The sequence below is a fragment of the Cebus imitator genome, unplaced genomic scaffold (genome assembly GCF_001604975.1).
Source record: "Cebus imitator isolate Cc_AM_T3 unplaced genomic scaffold, Cebus_imitator-1.0 Scaffold183, whole genome shotgun sequence".
NCBI classification, from domain to species: domain Eukaryota; kingdom Metazoa; phylum Chordata; class Mammalia; order Primates; family Cebidae; genus Cebus; species Cebus imitator.
The window spans coordinates 61,116-76,749 of record NW_016107498.1 but is presented as its reverse complement, the minus strand read 5'-3'; the positions used below and the strand labels follow the sequence as shown (position 1 = coordinate 76,749).

At 33.0% G+C, this 15,634-nt stretch overlaps 1 protein-coding gene across 1 annotated transcript in view; it reads right to left on the bottom strand.

The window, feature by feature from the left end:
- The window catches only part of LOC108316166 (coiled-coil domain-containing protein 171-like), a 102,856-nt gene that overhangs the window by 42,118 nt on the left and 45,104 nt on the right, over positions 1-15,634 (bottom strand). The window contains exon 2 of the mRNA XM_017545925.2: positions 12,730-12,882. Coding sequence (XP_017401414.1) covers positions 12,730-12,882 — 153 coding nt within the window. The remainder of the gene's footprint in view (positions 1-12,729; positions 12,883-15,634) is intronic.

Sequence of the window (15,634 nt, the reverse complement as noted above, 5' to 3'; positions counted from 1 at the left end):
ATTTCTATGTGTTTTACTAAGCATTTTATAGTTTTAGACCTTATATGTAGGTTTTAAATCCATTTTGACTTAATTTTTGTATGTAGTATGAGGTAAGGGTTCAAGAAAATTAAGAGAGAAATTTTAAATTTCCTGAGACAAATGAGAATGGAAAGATATCATACCAAAATCTATGAGACAACACAAAAGCCATTCTTGCAGGAAAGCTTATAGCAATAAACATCTACATTAAAAAAGAAGAAAGATTTCTAATAAACAACCTAATGATGGACCTCCAAGAATTAGAAAAATGAGAATGAACTAAGCCCAGAATTGATAGGAGGATGGAAGTAATTATTAAAAATAGAGACTAAGAAAAATAATTTAAAAGATCAATAAACTGAAGCATTGTTTTTTTGAAAAAGTAAACACAATTGGCAAACCTTTAGCAAGACAAAGGAGAGAAAAAATAAATAATATCAGAGGTGAAAAAGAAGATATCACAATTGATACCACAGAAATAAAAAGGATCATAAGCTACTACTATGAACAACTATAGCAAAAAATTTGATCACAGAGAAGAAATGGATAAATGCCTGGATGCATACAACCTTCCAAGATTAAATTATGAAGAAATAGAAAATCTGAACAGACCAATAACAAGTGAGGAAACTGAATCAGTAATAAAACATCTTCCATCAAAGAAAAGTTTAGGACTTGATGATTTTACTGCTGAAATCTAGCTAATATTTAAAGAAGAATAAATAAAAATTCTTCTCAAACTATTCCAGAAAACTGAAGAAGAGGAAATACTTTTGAATTCATTTTATGAGGTCAGCATTATCCTGATTCCAAAATTGCACAAGAGCACACAAAGAAAAAAAAAGAAAACTACAGGCCAATATCCCTGATGAACATAGTGGCAAACTTTCTCAACAAGATACTATCAAACCAAACTCAACAGCACATTAAAAAGATCATTCACTGTGATCAACAGAATTCATCATGGGGATGCAAGGATGGTTTAATATACACAAATCCATAAATGTGATGTGCCACATTAACATGTAAAGACAAAAACTATATGATTATTTTAATAGACAGAAAAAGGATGACAAAAGTCAACATCTGTTATGATAAATCATTCAACAAGTGAGGAATAAAAGGTATGTGCCTCAAAACAATAAAGGCCTTATGGGAAACCCGCAGCTAACATCATATTTTATGGGGAAAAGATGTTTTTCCCCCTAAGATCAGGAAGAAAAGAAGGACACCCACGTTCACTACTTCTATTCAACAAAGTATTGGAAGTCCTAGCCAGAGAAATTACGCAAAAGAAAGAAACGAAAGGCACCTACATTGAAAAGGAGGATGTCAAGTTGTCCCTGTTTGCAGAAAACATGATCTTATACATAGAAAACCCCAAAAACTCCACCAAAAAAAACCCTGTTACAACTAATAAATGAATTCAGTAAAGTTTCAGGATACAAAATCAATATAAAAAATTAGCAGCATTTTTATATCCAAATAGTGAATTATCTGAAAGAGAAATCAAGAAAACAATTCCATTTATAATAGCTACAAAAAAAGTAAGACATCTATGAAGCAATGTAACCAAGATGTGAAAAATATAGTGAATACCATAAAATTTTAATAAAAGAAAATGAAGAGTATACAAATAAATGAAAAGATATCTCGGGTTCATAGTCTGGAAGAATTAATCTTGTTAAAATGGCCATACTACCCATAGCAATCTACAGATGTAATGCCGTCCCTATCAAAAGATCAATGACATTCTTCACAGAAATAGAAAAAATAAATCCTAAAATTCATGTGGAATCACATACACACACAAAAACCCTAAATAACCAAAACAATTCTGAGCAAATAAAACAAAGTTGTGGGCTTTATCATACTACCTGACTTCATACTACAAAGCTAGAGTAAGCAAAACAGCATGGTTTTACTGGCATAAAAACAGACACACAGACAAATGGAACTGAACATATAACCCAGAAATAAATTCATGCACCTAAGGTGCTAAGCACACACACTGGGGAAAGGACAATCTTTTCAATTAATGGTGTTGGGAAAACAAAATATCCACATGTAAAAGAATGGCATTAGATCCCCTACCTCTTACCATATCAAAAAAATCAACTTAAAATGGATTACAGACTTAAATGTAAAATGCAAAGCTATGACAGCACTAGAAGAAAACATAGGAGAAATGCTTCATGATACTGGGTTGGGCAAGGGTTTTTCAAGTCAGACCTCAAAAGCACAGGGAACAAAAGCAAAAATGGACAAATGTGATTACATCAAATGAAACAGCTTTTGCACAGCAAAGGAAACTACTGACAGAATTAAAGAGACAACATATAGAATTGCAAAAAATATATGTAAATTATACATCTCTCAAAGGGTTAATATCCAGAATATTTAAGAAACTCAAACAACTCAACAGCAAAAAAATAAAAAATAACCCAATTTAAAAATAGGCAAAAGACCTGAATAGACATTTCTCAAAAGAAGACATACGAGTAGATAACAGGCATATGAAAAAAAATCATCAGGAAAATGCAAATATCTTCTCTGCATTGAGATATATTCTCATTTCAGTTACAATCATTATTACCAAAGAGGCAAAAGAAAACAAATGTTGGTTTTTTTTCATGGATGTGGAGAAAAAGGGAACACTTACACACTGTTGGTAGGAATGTAAAGTAGTACAGCTATTAAAGGAAAACAATATGGAGTTTCCTCAAAAAGCTAAAAACAGAACTACCATATGACCCAGAAATACCACTACTGGGTATATATCCAAAGGAAATGGAATCAGTAGATCAAAGAGATAAGTGCACTCCAATATCTATTGTGTGGATGTGACTATGGTTAATGGTAAAATGATGGATATTAAAAAAACAGCTAGAAGAGAGGCTTTTGAATGTTCTCACCACAAAGAAATGATAAATACATGAGATTATGGATACACTAACTACTGTGACTGGATCATTATACAACATAAATATGTATCAAAACATCAAATTATACCCTGGATATATGTACAATTATAATGCATCAGTTTAAAACATAATTTTTAATTTTTTTATAGTTTTACATGTAGGTCTTTGATCCATTTTTAGTTAATTTCTGTATATAGTGCGAGAGAAGACTTCAAGGAATACATTTTTGAAAATAAACTTTCTACCAATTTATGTAAATTAGACCTCTGTTTCTCTTACTTTTTGCTAGGCCTAGGTAGAGTTCATTTTAACTTTGTATATCACTGTCACTAACAAACACTTACTGAGTACTTAGCATGTGAGTAAAAGGTATTAAGACCGTAATTTTATGTACCTCTACCTCTATGTAAATACACAGAGGTAGGGGTGCCAAAATATCTGACAAAATCATTTAAGTGGTATGTTGAAAATAATCTGCTTTGTTGCAAATAATTTTGTGTTGTCTTTTTTTAAGGAAAAGTAATGAGAAGAAAAATATCCAATTTATATTATTTGAAAGTATTGACTTAAAATTTTACCATATATAGAATAATACTTAAATAGGGGAGGGATGGTGGGGGGTGGGGAGCTGGGGAGAGATAGCAAGGGGAGAAATGCCAGATGTAGGTGATGGGGAGGAAGGCAGCAAATCACACTGCCACGTGTGTACCTATGCAACAATTTTGCATGTTCTTCACATGTACCCCCAAACCTAAAATGCAATAAAATAAATAAATGGGGGGGAAAAAAAGAATAATACTTAAATTATGCTATTCATTTTTATTGAGTGCTAACACAGAATAATACATAGCAGTTTAATGGAAATTAAAGAAAATCTGGTGTAGAAAAAGTTTGGAGGGAATCATGGTTTGTGCAAAGCTATATGTCCAATAAGAAGTATAGATCAAACAAATATTATGAAAGGAGTGATCTTCTAATTAATTTCAGTTCAAATTGACCAGCATTTGTTAAAGTCAGATCATTATAATGGATTATAAAAATGACTAAGACATCACCTGAAAGACTCACGATACAATAATACATATACAACTAACTGGTTTTATAAGTCAGATGACTATACAGAACCCGAACATGTAAATACAATGATAAATGATCAGCACAAAGGAACTCTTACTTCTGCCAAATGAACAATGGTCTAAAAAACCAGAAGGAGTCAGAATATGATAGAATGCCACTGGTAAAAAAAATTCGTACTTTATTATGAGGAAACTGTAGAGAGAGAGAAAAAAAAAACTCTTTGAGTTTCTAGAATATGAGAAACCTTTAAAGGTTTGGAAATGTTTTGAGTAATGCTATGACATGACTATGTTTTGGAAAGATAACTCAGGCACTAATGTGGCAGAGAGGATAGAAGAAAAAAGACTAGATAAGAGAAAACTTACTGGAAGGCAACTGTTAATAGTCCAGAGAAATGGTCATGTGAATATAGAAATAAGAGATTTGTGGTGGTAGAAACAGTAAGGCTTAGCAATAGATTAAATATTGGTGCTAGAAGGAAAGTGAAATAAAATTAAGGAATCTTCCTTGGGCTGCAAGGTGGACAGTTATTTCAGAGACAAGCAACGTAAGCAAAGTAGAATTCAGAAAAAGAGGGTATGGAAGTGTTGAAAAAAGTGTTCAGGGCCAGGCGTGGTGGTTCTGCCTATAATCCCAGCACTTTGGGAGTCTGAGGCCAGCGGATCACGAGGTCAGAAGATCGAGACCATCTTGGCCAACACGGTGAAACCCCGTCACTAAAAATACAAAAAAATAGCCGGGGATGGTGGCATGCGCCTGTAGTCCCAGCTTCTCCGGAGGCTAAGGCCAGAGAATCACTTGAGCCTGGGAGGTGGAGGCTGCAGTGAGCCGAGATCATACCACTGCAATCCAGCCTGGGCGAAAGAACGAGACTATGCTTCCAAAAAAAAAAAAAAAGTGTTCAGTTTGGGACCTCAGTGAATGTCAGGTGTTTGCAGAAAAATCAAAGTGCAAATGTTTAATAGATACCTGAGACCCTTAAGGAATTCAATTTAGTAAAAAAGATAAAATAGTAGGGGAGATATTCAAAGTATAATTAGTTGCTGCCATTCTTTGAAAAACTAATAGTATTACTGCATTATGTTTCCAGTTACTATCCATATTTTCTGCAACTTAATTACGAATCAATTGTACTGATCACTTTGAAGTTTTATTTCTGGCACTTCTTGCTCCAACCTTGTAAAAATTCATCACTGAAGAACAGAACTATACAAATATGTATTAATGTTTACACTTATATGCATATATATACCTAATATATAATGTTTTTACATTATATGAATGTATACTTATATTTATATAAATATAAAATTTATATCATGTCCCAAAAGTCACTCTCAGGATTTGGGTTAGTCACCATCATGAAAGTAGATCTTCTTAAATTGCATTACATAAAACAAAACTCTAGAAAGAAGGTATGAAGCCACTGGAATATGCATTAATACCTCCAGGCCCCCGTTTCCTATACAAACAACTCTTGGGTTTCTAGAATATGAGAAACCTTTAAAATTTTGGAAATATATGCCAAGGATTAAAAAAATATATGTTTGCATGTTGACTAGGCATGTTTTGATATTTCATGTTTTCCTTATTCAGCTCTACTAGTATACAAAGGCCAGAGCCGGCAGTCACAATAAAAATATGAGAGAATTTAATGAAACTCTAAGCAGTATTTAGCAAAGGGGTAAAATGAGTGCTCTTATGGCATAAAATGCAGGTGAATTTTGGGAACAAATGGGAAAAAAATGAAATTTGGAATAAGAAAAATTAAGTAAAAGGAGTAAATGTTTTATAATGTAGTTTTCAGAGATATCAGAGAGAGTTTCTCAAACAGTGAAATTTATCACATATTATATGCCACATGCTGGCCCCTTTTCCTCCGGTGTCATCTCTCACAATTCTCCATCTAGTCTGCTCTGCTCCAGCTATTCTAAACATCCTTCAGTCCCTTGAGTTCCCCATGCTTTCTCATGTCAACTCGGACTTAATCTTCATTTTTTCAACTGAGATTTCAATTCCTCGAGCAGGCCTTTCCTCATTCAAGCCCAAGTGAAGTCCCTCAGTTATGTGCTCTGAAAGCAATCTGTGCTTGCACTTTAACAGCCCTCTTTTAATTACTTGTAAAATGGTTGTATTCGTCACTATATTTGAAGTGCCATGATGGTAAAGATTTGTCTTATTCCACATTGCAGTCTCATTGGAAAGCACCTGACAGGGAATCAGAGGTCTTTGCTTGTAATCTGATTGGTTCCTAATTAAAAGCCAGGGAGTTGAACTCCAGAATCTGTACTTTATACCACTGATGTGCACTGTATAACTTCTCTCAACAAACTGTCTAATAGCTGTTTCAAAAAATATTCTCAAAGGTCTAAAAACTCAATAATGAATACCAATAATCAATTAAGATAAAGTATTTGAATGTTTATGGAAGCAACTTACCTGGAGAAAAATACTTGAATTCTGTATCAGTTTCTCTATCCACACAACACTAATATTAACAAATGATCTCTCTGCAATCCATAAAATATAATGAAAATAAATGTGGTGAAATATTATTTTGGAATTTAAGAGAAAAAGAATTCTTTTTTTTTTATCTTAACTGAACCAAAGTATCTAGAACCAAAGTATCTGAACAGTTCACCTTTATTAACAATATAATACCACATGACAAGCATCAAATCTGACATAATCTGAACAATGATGTAAAGATATTTCTCCTACAAAGATAGGGATGGTCCTCTGAGTTGCAATTTATTATTTCCTCATAAATAAAGTCCTATAAAATTAAAAGCATACTGCTTATACATAGGGTGGAAATGAAGCAAATCAATACTGTAGTTTGCAGCATCATAACTCACAGCAAAGTATTTGGGTTTGGCATTCTGTGTTTCAAGATTGAAGTATCATGTTTCTCCATAGCTGTGGGTGTGCTGGTCTCCAAACACCCACAAGCAATTGGTTCTGATTGCTGTACTGTTCTCTCCTGGGCTATATGGGACTCAAAAGCTCTTTACTCAAAGTCCTTTCTAGTTATTATAACTCAAGATGAAAGCTCTAGAGCAGTTCTAAGTTAATGGGCCAAAGACCAACATACCAGAAAAGTTAAAGTACTGTCAAGTATACAACTGATGAGAAATTTTACATGATCTCCAGCATTATTATTGGATGTTGCTAAGAAAACTGAAAATGTTACCTAAAGAGGGATAGTTTTTAAAGATAATTATTCATATCTACAATATGATCAATCTCTTTATATGCATCACAATAACATGACATGTTTTCTTATTAATAATGAATATTTATTTTTTATCTGGTGAAATGGCTGGATAAGTAGCAATGAGTATATACTGGCTGCCTTGATTCATTAAATAAATGGTAACAATTAATGGTAATACTGTACTTATTATATGCTAAAAGCACTAATATAAGGGTTGTTTTAGTTCTTTCACCTACAAATAAAAATATGTCCTCAAGTTAACATATTTCTTTTTTTTTCCCATTTATTTTATTGCATTTTAGGTTTGGGGGTACATGTGAAGAACATGCAAGATTGTTGCATAGGTACACATGTAGCAGTGTGATTTGCTGCCTTCCTCCCCATCACCTACATCTGGCATCTCTCCCTTTGCTATCTCTCCCCAAACTTATATTTCTTAATGTTATATGTACAACTTAGCTGTAGGAAATAGATATAACTATCAGAGAATCATTTTATACACAGATAAGAGAACTAATATTTGTTGATCACCTACTAATATGCCAGACACTGTGTCCTTGTTTCATCCCCATAACAACCCTACAATGTGGGCATTTTCATCTATATATTACAAATATCAAAATTGATGCTTAGAGTGTTTGAACAACTGATGAATAACAGTGCCAGAATGTATATTCAGGCCTGCCTGATTCTAAAGCCTTCTGTGAGAAGGGGGAAATAGGAGGTGGAGTAGGTGTTGGAGGAGACCGCTGGTTAATAAAGTTTTGAGAATGGCCAAATTAAAAATATTAGGGAGACCAAATAGGAGCATCAAGAACAAAATGGTCAGAAGTGGAATCAAATCAGATTACAAAGTAAAAAGCTGGAATTGGATGGTGCAAGAATGGACTGAGAACCAATGAAGGTGAAGCTTGGAATGACTATTGCAAGCAGTTTTGGGCTCACTGGGTACAGGCTGTTTGGGTGAGTTGGGTGGCTTTAATTGAGAGGGGGAATGGAACCAAAATAACAATACATCTCCTATTATACAAAAGTCATAATTTCATTCATTAAACATATCTACTATCCAAAAGACTCAAGCCTTAAATCAACATAAAATATATATTTTGATTGCTCTTCCCACTTTACAAGGTGTCCCATTGCTATACATTATTCAGAGACTCCTACAAATATATTATCTACTCTGTCCTTCTGACAATGTTAGACAGAATGTGCTTGTCTCTTATCTGTGCATACACAGATTTTTTTATATGCCAATTTTTGTGATTTGCTTATGTCCCTGTTCACCCAGCTAGAAGAGGAACTCACCAGGGCAAAGACCATGTCTTATTCACCTCTGTCTCCATCCCTCAAATAATGTCCACTTAATGATTATTACCACATTGTTACACAGAGGTAGAAAATGGTCTATGCAATAAGGAACACAGAGATGTGTGAGTTCCAAAGGAAAGGAAATTAGCACTCATTTCAGTGCTTTTCAGATGTGATGGTACAAAGTACTACCTCAAACCATCTACAGATGCTCAAACCATCTATGTCAGTGGATATTAATATTCCCAAACATTAGATTAAGGGAAATTCAAACTCAACATACTCAAAACTAAATTAATAAATTAAAACATACTCAAAACTAAATTCATAATATCCCCCCATGTTTTACTGATAAAAATTTACTGATAAAAAAAATCCCATTGTTTTCTTTATCAGTAAATTAGACCATTAATCCATTTCCAAACACAGAAAACTAGGAATCATTTCAGTCACACCATTTTCTCTTGTTCTTCGTGTCTAACTGGTTCCTCACACTGTAGCCAAAGTGATCTTTTTTAAAATGGAAATCTAAGCTCCTTCCTCCTTTAAAATTTTTCAGTGACTTTTTCTTTGCTCTTAGGACAAAGAACAAAGTCTGACCTTTGCCTTTTTCTCTGAACCATTCTTATATTAGACCTCTCTTGCCTTTGCTTTCTTCCACCAGCCACACTGGTCTTTCTCAGTTTCTTCTTTCCATCACAGAGACTTTCAGCCACTAATAACAATAACCACCTACTTCTAGACTTCCTGCTATGTGAGAAAAATAAGTTCTCTATTTTTTAATTGACAGATGAAATTGCATGTATTTATCATGCACAACATGTTTTGAAGTATACACACATGGTAAAATTATTAAATCTAGCTAATTAGCAAATGTAATATCTCACATAGTTATCATTTTTATGGTGGGAACACTTAAAATCCACTCTTTGCATTTTTCAAGAATATGTCTTTATTAACTATAGTCACCATGTTGTACAATAGAGATCTAGAACTTATTTCCTCTATCTAACCGTAATTACATATTCTCTGACCAACATCTCCCCATTGCTTCCTCTCCCCTAACCACTCCAGCCTGTGGTAACCACCAATCTGTTCTCTACTACAAAATTATTTTTTTAGATTCTACATATGAGTGAGATGCAGTATTTGTCTTTCTGTGCCTAGCTTATTTCATTTAATATAATGTCCTACAGAGTCATCCATGTTGTCATAAATGACAAGATTTTGTTCTTTTTTATGACTGAATAGTATTTATTGTGTATATATACCATATTTCCTTCATCCATCCATCCATTGATGGATACTTGGGCTGATTATATATCTTGGCTATTGTGAACAGCACTGTGACAAACATATGAGTGCAGATATTACAACTCTGAAACTACTAGAAGAAAGCACAGTGGGGAAACTCCATGCCATTGGTCTTGGCAATGATATTTTGGGATATGACCTTAAAAATTATAGGCAATAAAAGCAAAAATAGACAAATGGGATTAAATCAAACTAAAAAGCTTCTGCACAGCAAAGGAAATTATCAATACAGTGAAGAAACAACATACAGGATGGGAGAAAATATTTGCAAGCTATGCATCTGACAAGGGATTAATATCCAAAATATGTAACGACCTCAAACAACAAGAAGAAAACAAATAACCTGATTTTTTTTAATTGGCAAAAGACCTAAGTAGACATTCCTCAAAAGAAGGCATGCAAATGGACATGTATATGAAAAAATGCTCAATATCACTAATCATTGGGAAAATGCAAACGAAAACCACAGTGAGATATCACCTCACTCCTGTTACAATGGCTACTAACAAAAAACAAAAGATAAGTGTTGGTGAAAATGTGGAGAAAAAGGAATCTGTGCACATGCTGGTTGTGGAAATGTAAATTAGTACAGTCATGGAAAACAGCATGAGCGTTCCTCAAAAAAAACTAGAACTATCACGTGATCCAGCAATCCCACAACTGGGTATATATCCAAAGAAAATGAAATTAATAGGTCAAAGAGATATCTGCATTCCTCTATTTTTTTAAGTTATGCCTGTCAGATTTTCTATTATTTACACTTGAGGGTATTCCTAATGGATATAACTCCAGAGCCCATGCTTTTATCCACGAAACAATATTATCTCTCATCTATGAAATACAAAGACAAAAGTTTGTTTTTCTACTTCCTTTAGGGAGTTCTTAAAAAGTTTAAGTTAGTAAATGCATATACTCTACAAATATCTATAAAAAATAAAAATCATTATACAAGTTTATTATTTTTAAAGCAATGATTCTCAACTAAGGGAAAAGATAGGAGAGAACACATCCTGTCAAGACATAGAATTGGGCTACATTCTCCTAAAAGGATACATCAGAATCACCTGGGGGAATTTTTCACATCTATAGATGAAAAATCAATATCAGGTGAACCACCTCTTCTAAATGAAATGATGAGTATACCCTGCAGATACGTTCAAAGGAGAAAAAACTTTGAGAAGTAGAGTTTTGTTATGATTGTGAGGTATATTAAGCACACTTTCATTAAGATACCAGTAGCATAACAATTGGCAAAAAAATTTTTAACCCACGGAAAAACAATCTCACCTTACAAGTTTGGTCTTCTTAAAATACAAGTAATTGTTTTTATATTAAATAATAGTAAAAAGTAATAAACAATAGTACAACCCAACAAAGCTGATACAACTTAAACAGTATAATATAATATTAAGCAATCAAATCAGAGTTAACAGGAAGAAATGTGAGTATGTTTCAGAGAAAGGCTAGAATAAATTCCAAATACTCCAAAATTTTAAAAAGTTTCCTCTTCATTTTAATTTCTCTTGGCGGAGGTCAAATTTACCAATCTCTCATTAAGAAATTAACCAAGTCATTTTAAAAATTGAACTCACAACTTAGGTCCCAAATAACTGCCTTTTTACATTTATTGGATAAATTACTAGTATTTTTCACTGAAGAAATATTCATTGAACACTTACTATAAGCCAGACTACTCTTGAAACTGAATGTCTTCACAGCAATGAAGCAAACACCGAAAACTGCTTTTCTTTATAGAACTTATATTCTACTGAGGGTAAGGAGCAAACACACAATAAGCAAATAAATAAAATGCACCATATGTCAGTTTTGATGATGACTGCTAGAGGGAAAAAATAAAATAAGAAAGATAGAAGGGAGACAGAAAATAGGGAGCAAAAGAGAAATAGAGAGATAGAGAGTTTTTTCAGGGGGCAAGGAGGGTTGATGGTTGTGATTTTGAATACCATGGTTACAAAGGCTTTATTTGGATGCTGACAGTTGAGCTAAGATCAGAAGAAGGTGAGAAATCAGGCCAGAGCCATACGTCTATTTGTTAATGCTAACTCTTTCTTCTGCTGAATGTAGCATATGAAATGGGTCAACAGCTGAATAGCAAAATGATACTGGTTTTCTTTATAAGTCACCCTAATCTGCTGTAATCAAACCAAAGAAAAAATTAAAAAGACATTCCAATTATTGGTAACCTTCTGAATCTCACTGTTTGAGGAAAAGTTTAAATGTTTACTTATTCCTTTATGTCACTATACATTCATTTTTTAAAACTCCCCAAACACTATATTTCAAGTGTAGAAATTTTTTTTTAGTCTTAAGTGAGCCCAAATTTCATCATGGGCTAAAATTTTAAGACATAAAAATAACTGCTGAAACTGAATTTTAATCGTATAGATGAATCACAACATGCATCTTTAGCTAGGCATGTATTATGGATAAGTCAAGTTTTCTACAGAGAATAATCACATGTTCTAATTACCATTTTGGTTATACGCATAATTAATAATATTCTGTCTTAATGGGACCCACAGAATCTTCAGACAGTTGCAAGCCTTAACTATGCAGACTGCCAAATCCAACTGTCAGCTGCACTGCCAAACACAAAGGAATCTTGATGTAGTGTTTTAGCATTGATAACATTATGCATATCTTTATACATAATACAATGAAAAAATTAATTGCTTTTCTTCCTTCAAATTTTTCTCCACACAAATAATTTTATGTCACTTGATGATCTGATCATTTACCCTAAATCACATATATTGGCAAGTGATCTTATGAAAATTAAAAACAAAATTTAAATGTAATCCAAGATTCAAGGAGTTATAAAAATATTGTTAGACAAGGACTTACTGATTGTAAGCTTGCATTTTCACGCAAACAAGCTGTGTGAAGTTCTGATTTCAAGGCCGCAATGTGACTTCGATGAGATGTCATTTCCTTCTCTAATGTTGTGATTCTAGTGCTTGCAAGCTGGTAGACATCCATGAAACTTTTAATCATACCCTTAAGAAATAAAAATTATGTCACATACAATTCAAATAAATATGTCCCCAAAGGAAAATTACCATAATTTGAAAGCAAAACCATTAAAATTTTAAAATAAATAACTTTTCATCTTTCTTTAAAATATAGCTAAATCTCATATTTTATATTGAGAACAGTGACTATTTTAAGAAAGTTTGTGAGAAAATAATTGAGACTTCATTCCAGAGTATTTATTTAAATAAGGTGTACTTTGATCTATTGTGCTTAAAATTTAGAATGCAGTTTTAAAAGATGGCACAGTTATTTTCTATAGTAAAGTTAAATTCAAGTTGTAATTTGACCTAAATTTCAATCTTAAGAGAGGTGCAATCTTAATGGATATACAAACAAGATATTTCAAAATAAGCTGAGTTAGTAAAATTTTTAATCCATCTAAAAAACAAATGTTTTGAAACAAAATGAGCTAAAATAATTTTGGGATTTTTAAGAGTAAATAATGATTCCTATTTTGTAAGAAAAGTATAATTATATTCATTCGTGTAACACAAAATGCCCTCACATTGGACTGCATATAATAAAATAATTAACACAAGCTAGTCCTGGTAACTTATTATCTCCCCTAAACAGCACAGTATTTAGGGAATTGTTACATCACAGTTTAATCATATCTTATAGATTTCTTCTAAAATAATTTGTAATGATTTTTAAGTCCAGGACATTATTAAGCCTTTTTTAAAAAGGCTTTCAAAATAACTCAAATATAGCAAAATAAAATCCCACATTTCAAAGACATTTTCAAAAATAATATTATATTACTTACAAGAAAAATGTTCCTGCAACAGCCACAACTTAGTGTAATGATAGTCTGAGAATTTGCAAATTACATTCTATTTTAAGGGTCTGAATTAGGAAAGCTTTGAGAAATTATATATTTGAGCATTGGGAATGCATGTAAAAAATAATTTAGTAAACAAAGAAAGAGTAAGAAACAATTTACAGAATGTTTGCAAAACAGAGATAAGTTAGCTACTTGCAGGTATGAGTAAGAAAATTCAGACCTTTTTGCCTAATAAATTCTTATTTGCCCTTAAAAATCCAGCTCAGATCTCTTTCAAGAACCGTCTTGTGAGCCTAAAAAAGGCAGTGTTAACTTCTACCCTGGTTTTCTGTGAGCCCTTCATGCCTGCGTCTACTGTTGCATTTATTGCTTTAGCAGAATTTTATTAGTTTACATGTTTATCTTCTTTATTGGCTGTTGAGCTACTTAAGGCCAGATACTATGCCTATACATATCTGCAGCTTCAGGATGATAGTGGCTCATAGTGAGTACTTGTTTGAATGACTGCCTGAATTAATGACTAGAAGAATGAATGAATGAATGAATGAACGAATGAATGAATGAAAGAAAATTAGAAAAGATAAAAACTTTAAGTTGAAACCATATATGAATATAAAATACCTTCTAGGAAAGGGTGATGATGTTTGGGAAAGTAAAATCTTAACACCTAATCTAATTAATAAATTATTGGTGAAACTCTGTACAAGTTGAAAAAAGCAGAATTATAATTACAGACTAGGCATAAAAGGATGAAGTACATAAACTTGAATCTATTAACCAACACTACATAAGCATTATATGACTTCTTACCTGGGAATATCTGACATATCCTAACCTATCTCCCTTCAAATCATTTCAAGGTAAGTTTATAGTTAATATTAATACAAAATATATCCCTGTGTCTCAAAAGTATGTAAAAATCAGAAACTCTTAGATAACATGTTTTTTCCCCATGTCAAGTCTCTCTCAATTCTTATAAATTCATGTATCTTATCTATTGAGATAGTGGACCAGAAATGACGAGTCCTGGGTTTTTCTTTTCTTTCTGATTCTTACTTTGATTCAAGTCTATGTTGTTGGAAAATGTCACATAATCTCTCTGAGCCTCCATCTCCTACCTCTATAAAATGGGAAGAAGAGTCGTTTTCTTGTCTACTTTCTTTTTTTTTTTTTTTGAGACAAAGTCTCACTCTGCCACCAGGTGCCAGGCTGGAGTGCAGTGGCACAATCTCGGCTCACTACAACCTCCGCCTCCCAGGTTCAAGTAATTCTCCTGCCTCAACCTCCTGAGTAGCTGTGACTACAGGCGCACACCACCACGCCCAGCTAATTTTTTTGTAATTTTAGTAGAGATGGGATTTCACCATGTTGGCCAGGATGGTCTCAATCTCTTGACCTGGTGATCCGGCCACCTCAGCCTCCCAAGGTGCTGGGATTACAGACTTGAGCCACCACGCCTGGCCTTCTTGTCTACTTTTAAAACTGTTGTAAGGTTCAGAAAAACAAAATAGCTAATATTCATTAGGCTCAGAAAATTAAAATAGCTAATGCTTATTATTACTGAAGTGAAGGGACCATGTAAGCATATTACATGCTTAATTACATTTACATTTACAGTAACCATATGGAGTACTTTTTAAACTTAGTTTTTTAGAGCAAAACACAGGAGTTTGGAGGGATTAAATAACTAGTTCAAGTTTACAACTAGTTGTACAGTAGTCAGGATTTAAATCCGAGTATTTCTCATGCAAATCCATTCTCTTAACCCTTCAACTATATCACATTTAATATAAGAAAGAACTCTAAAAATGGTAAACGATTGAATTTTGTTGTAGTATTATTACTATTGTTCTATTTTTAAATTCTCCACTAAAATCTAAATGAGACAAGCTGAAATATGTGGGGTGTGTGTGTGTGTGTGTGTGTGTGTGT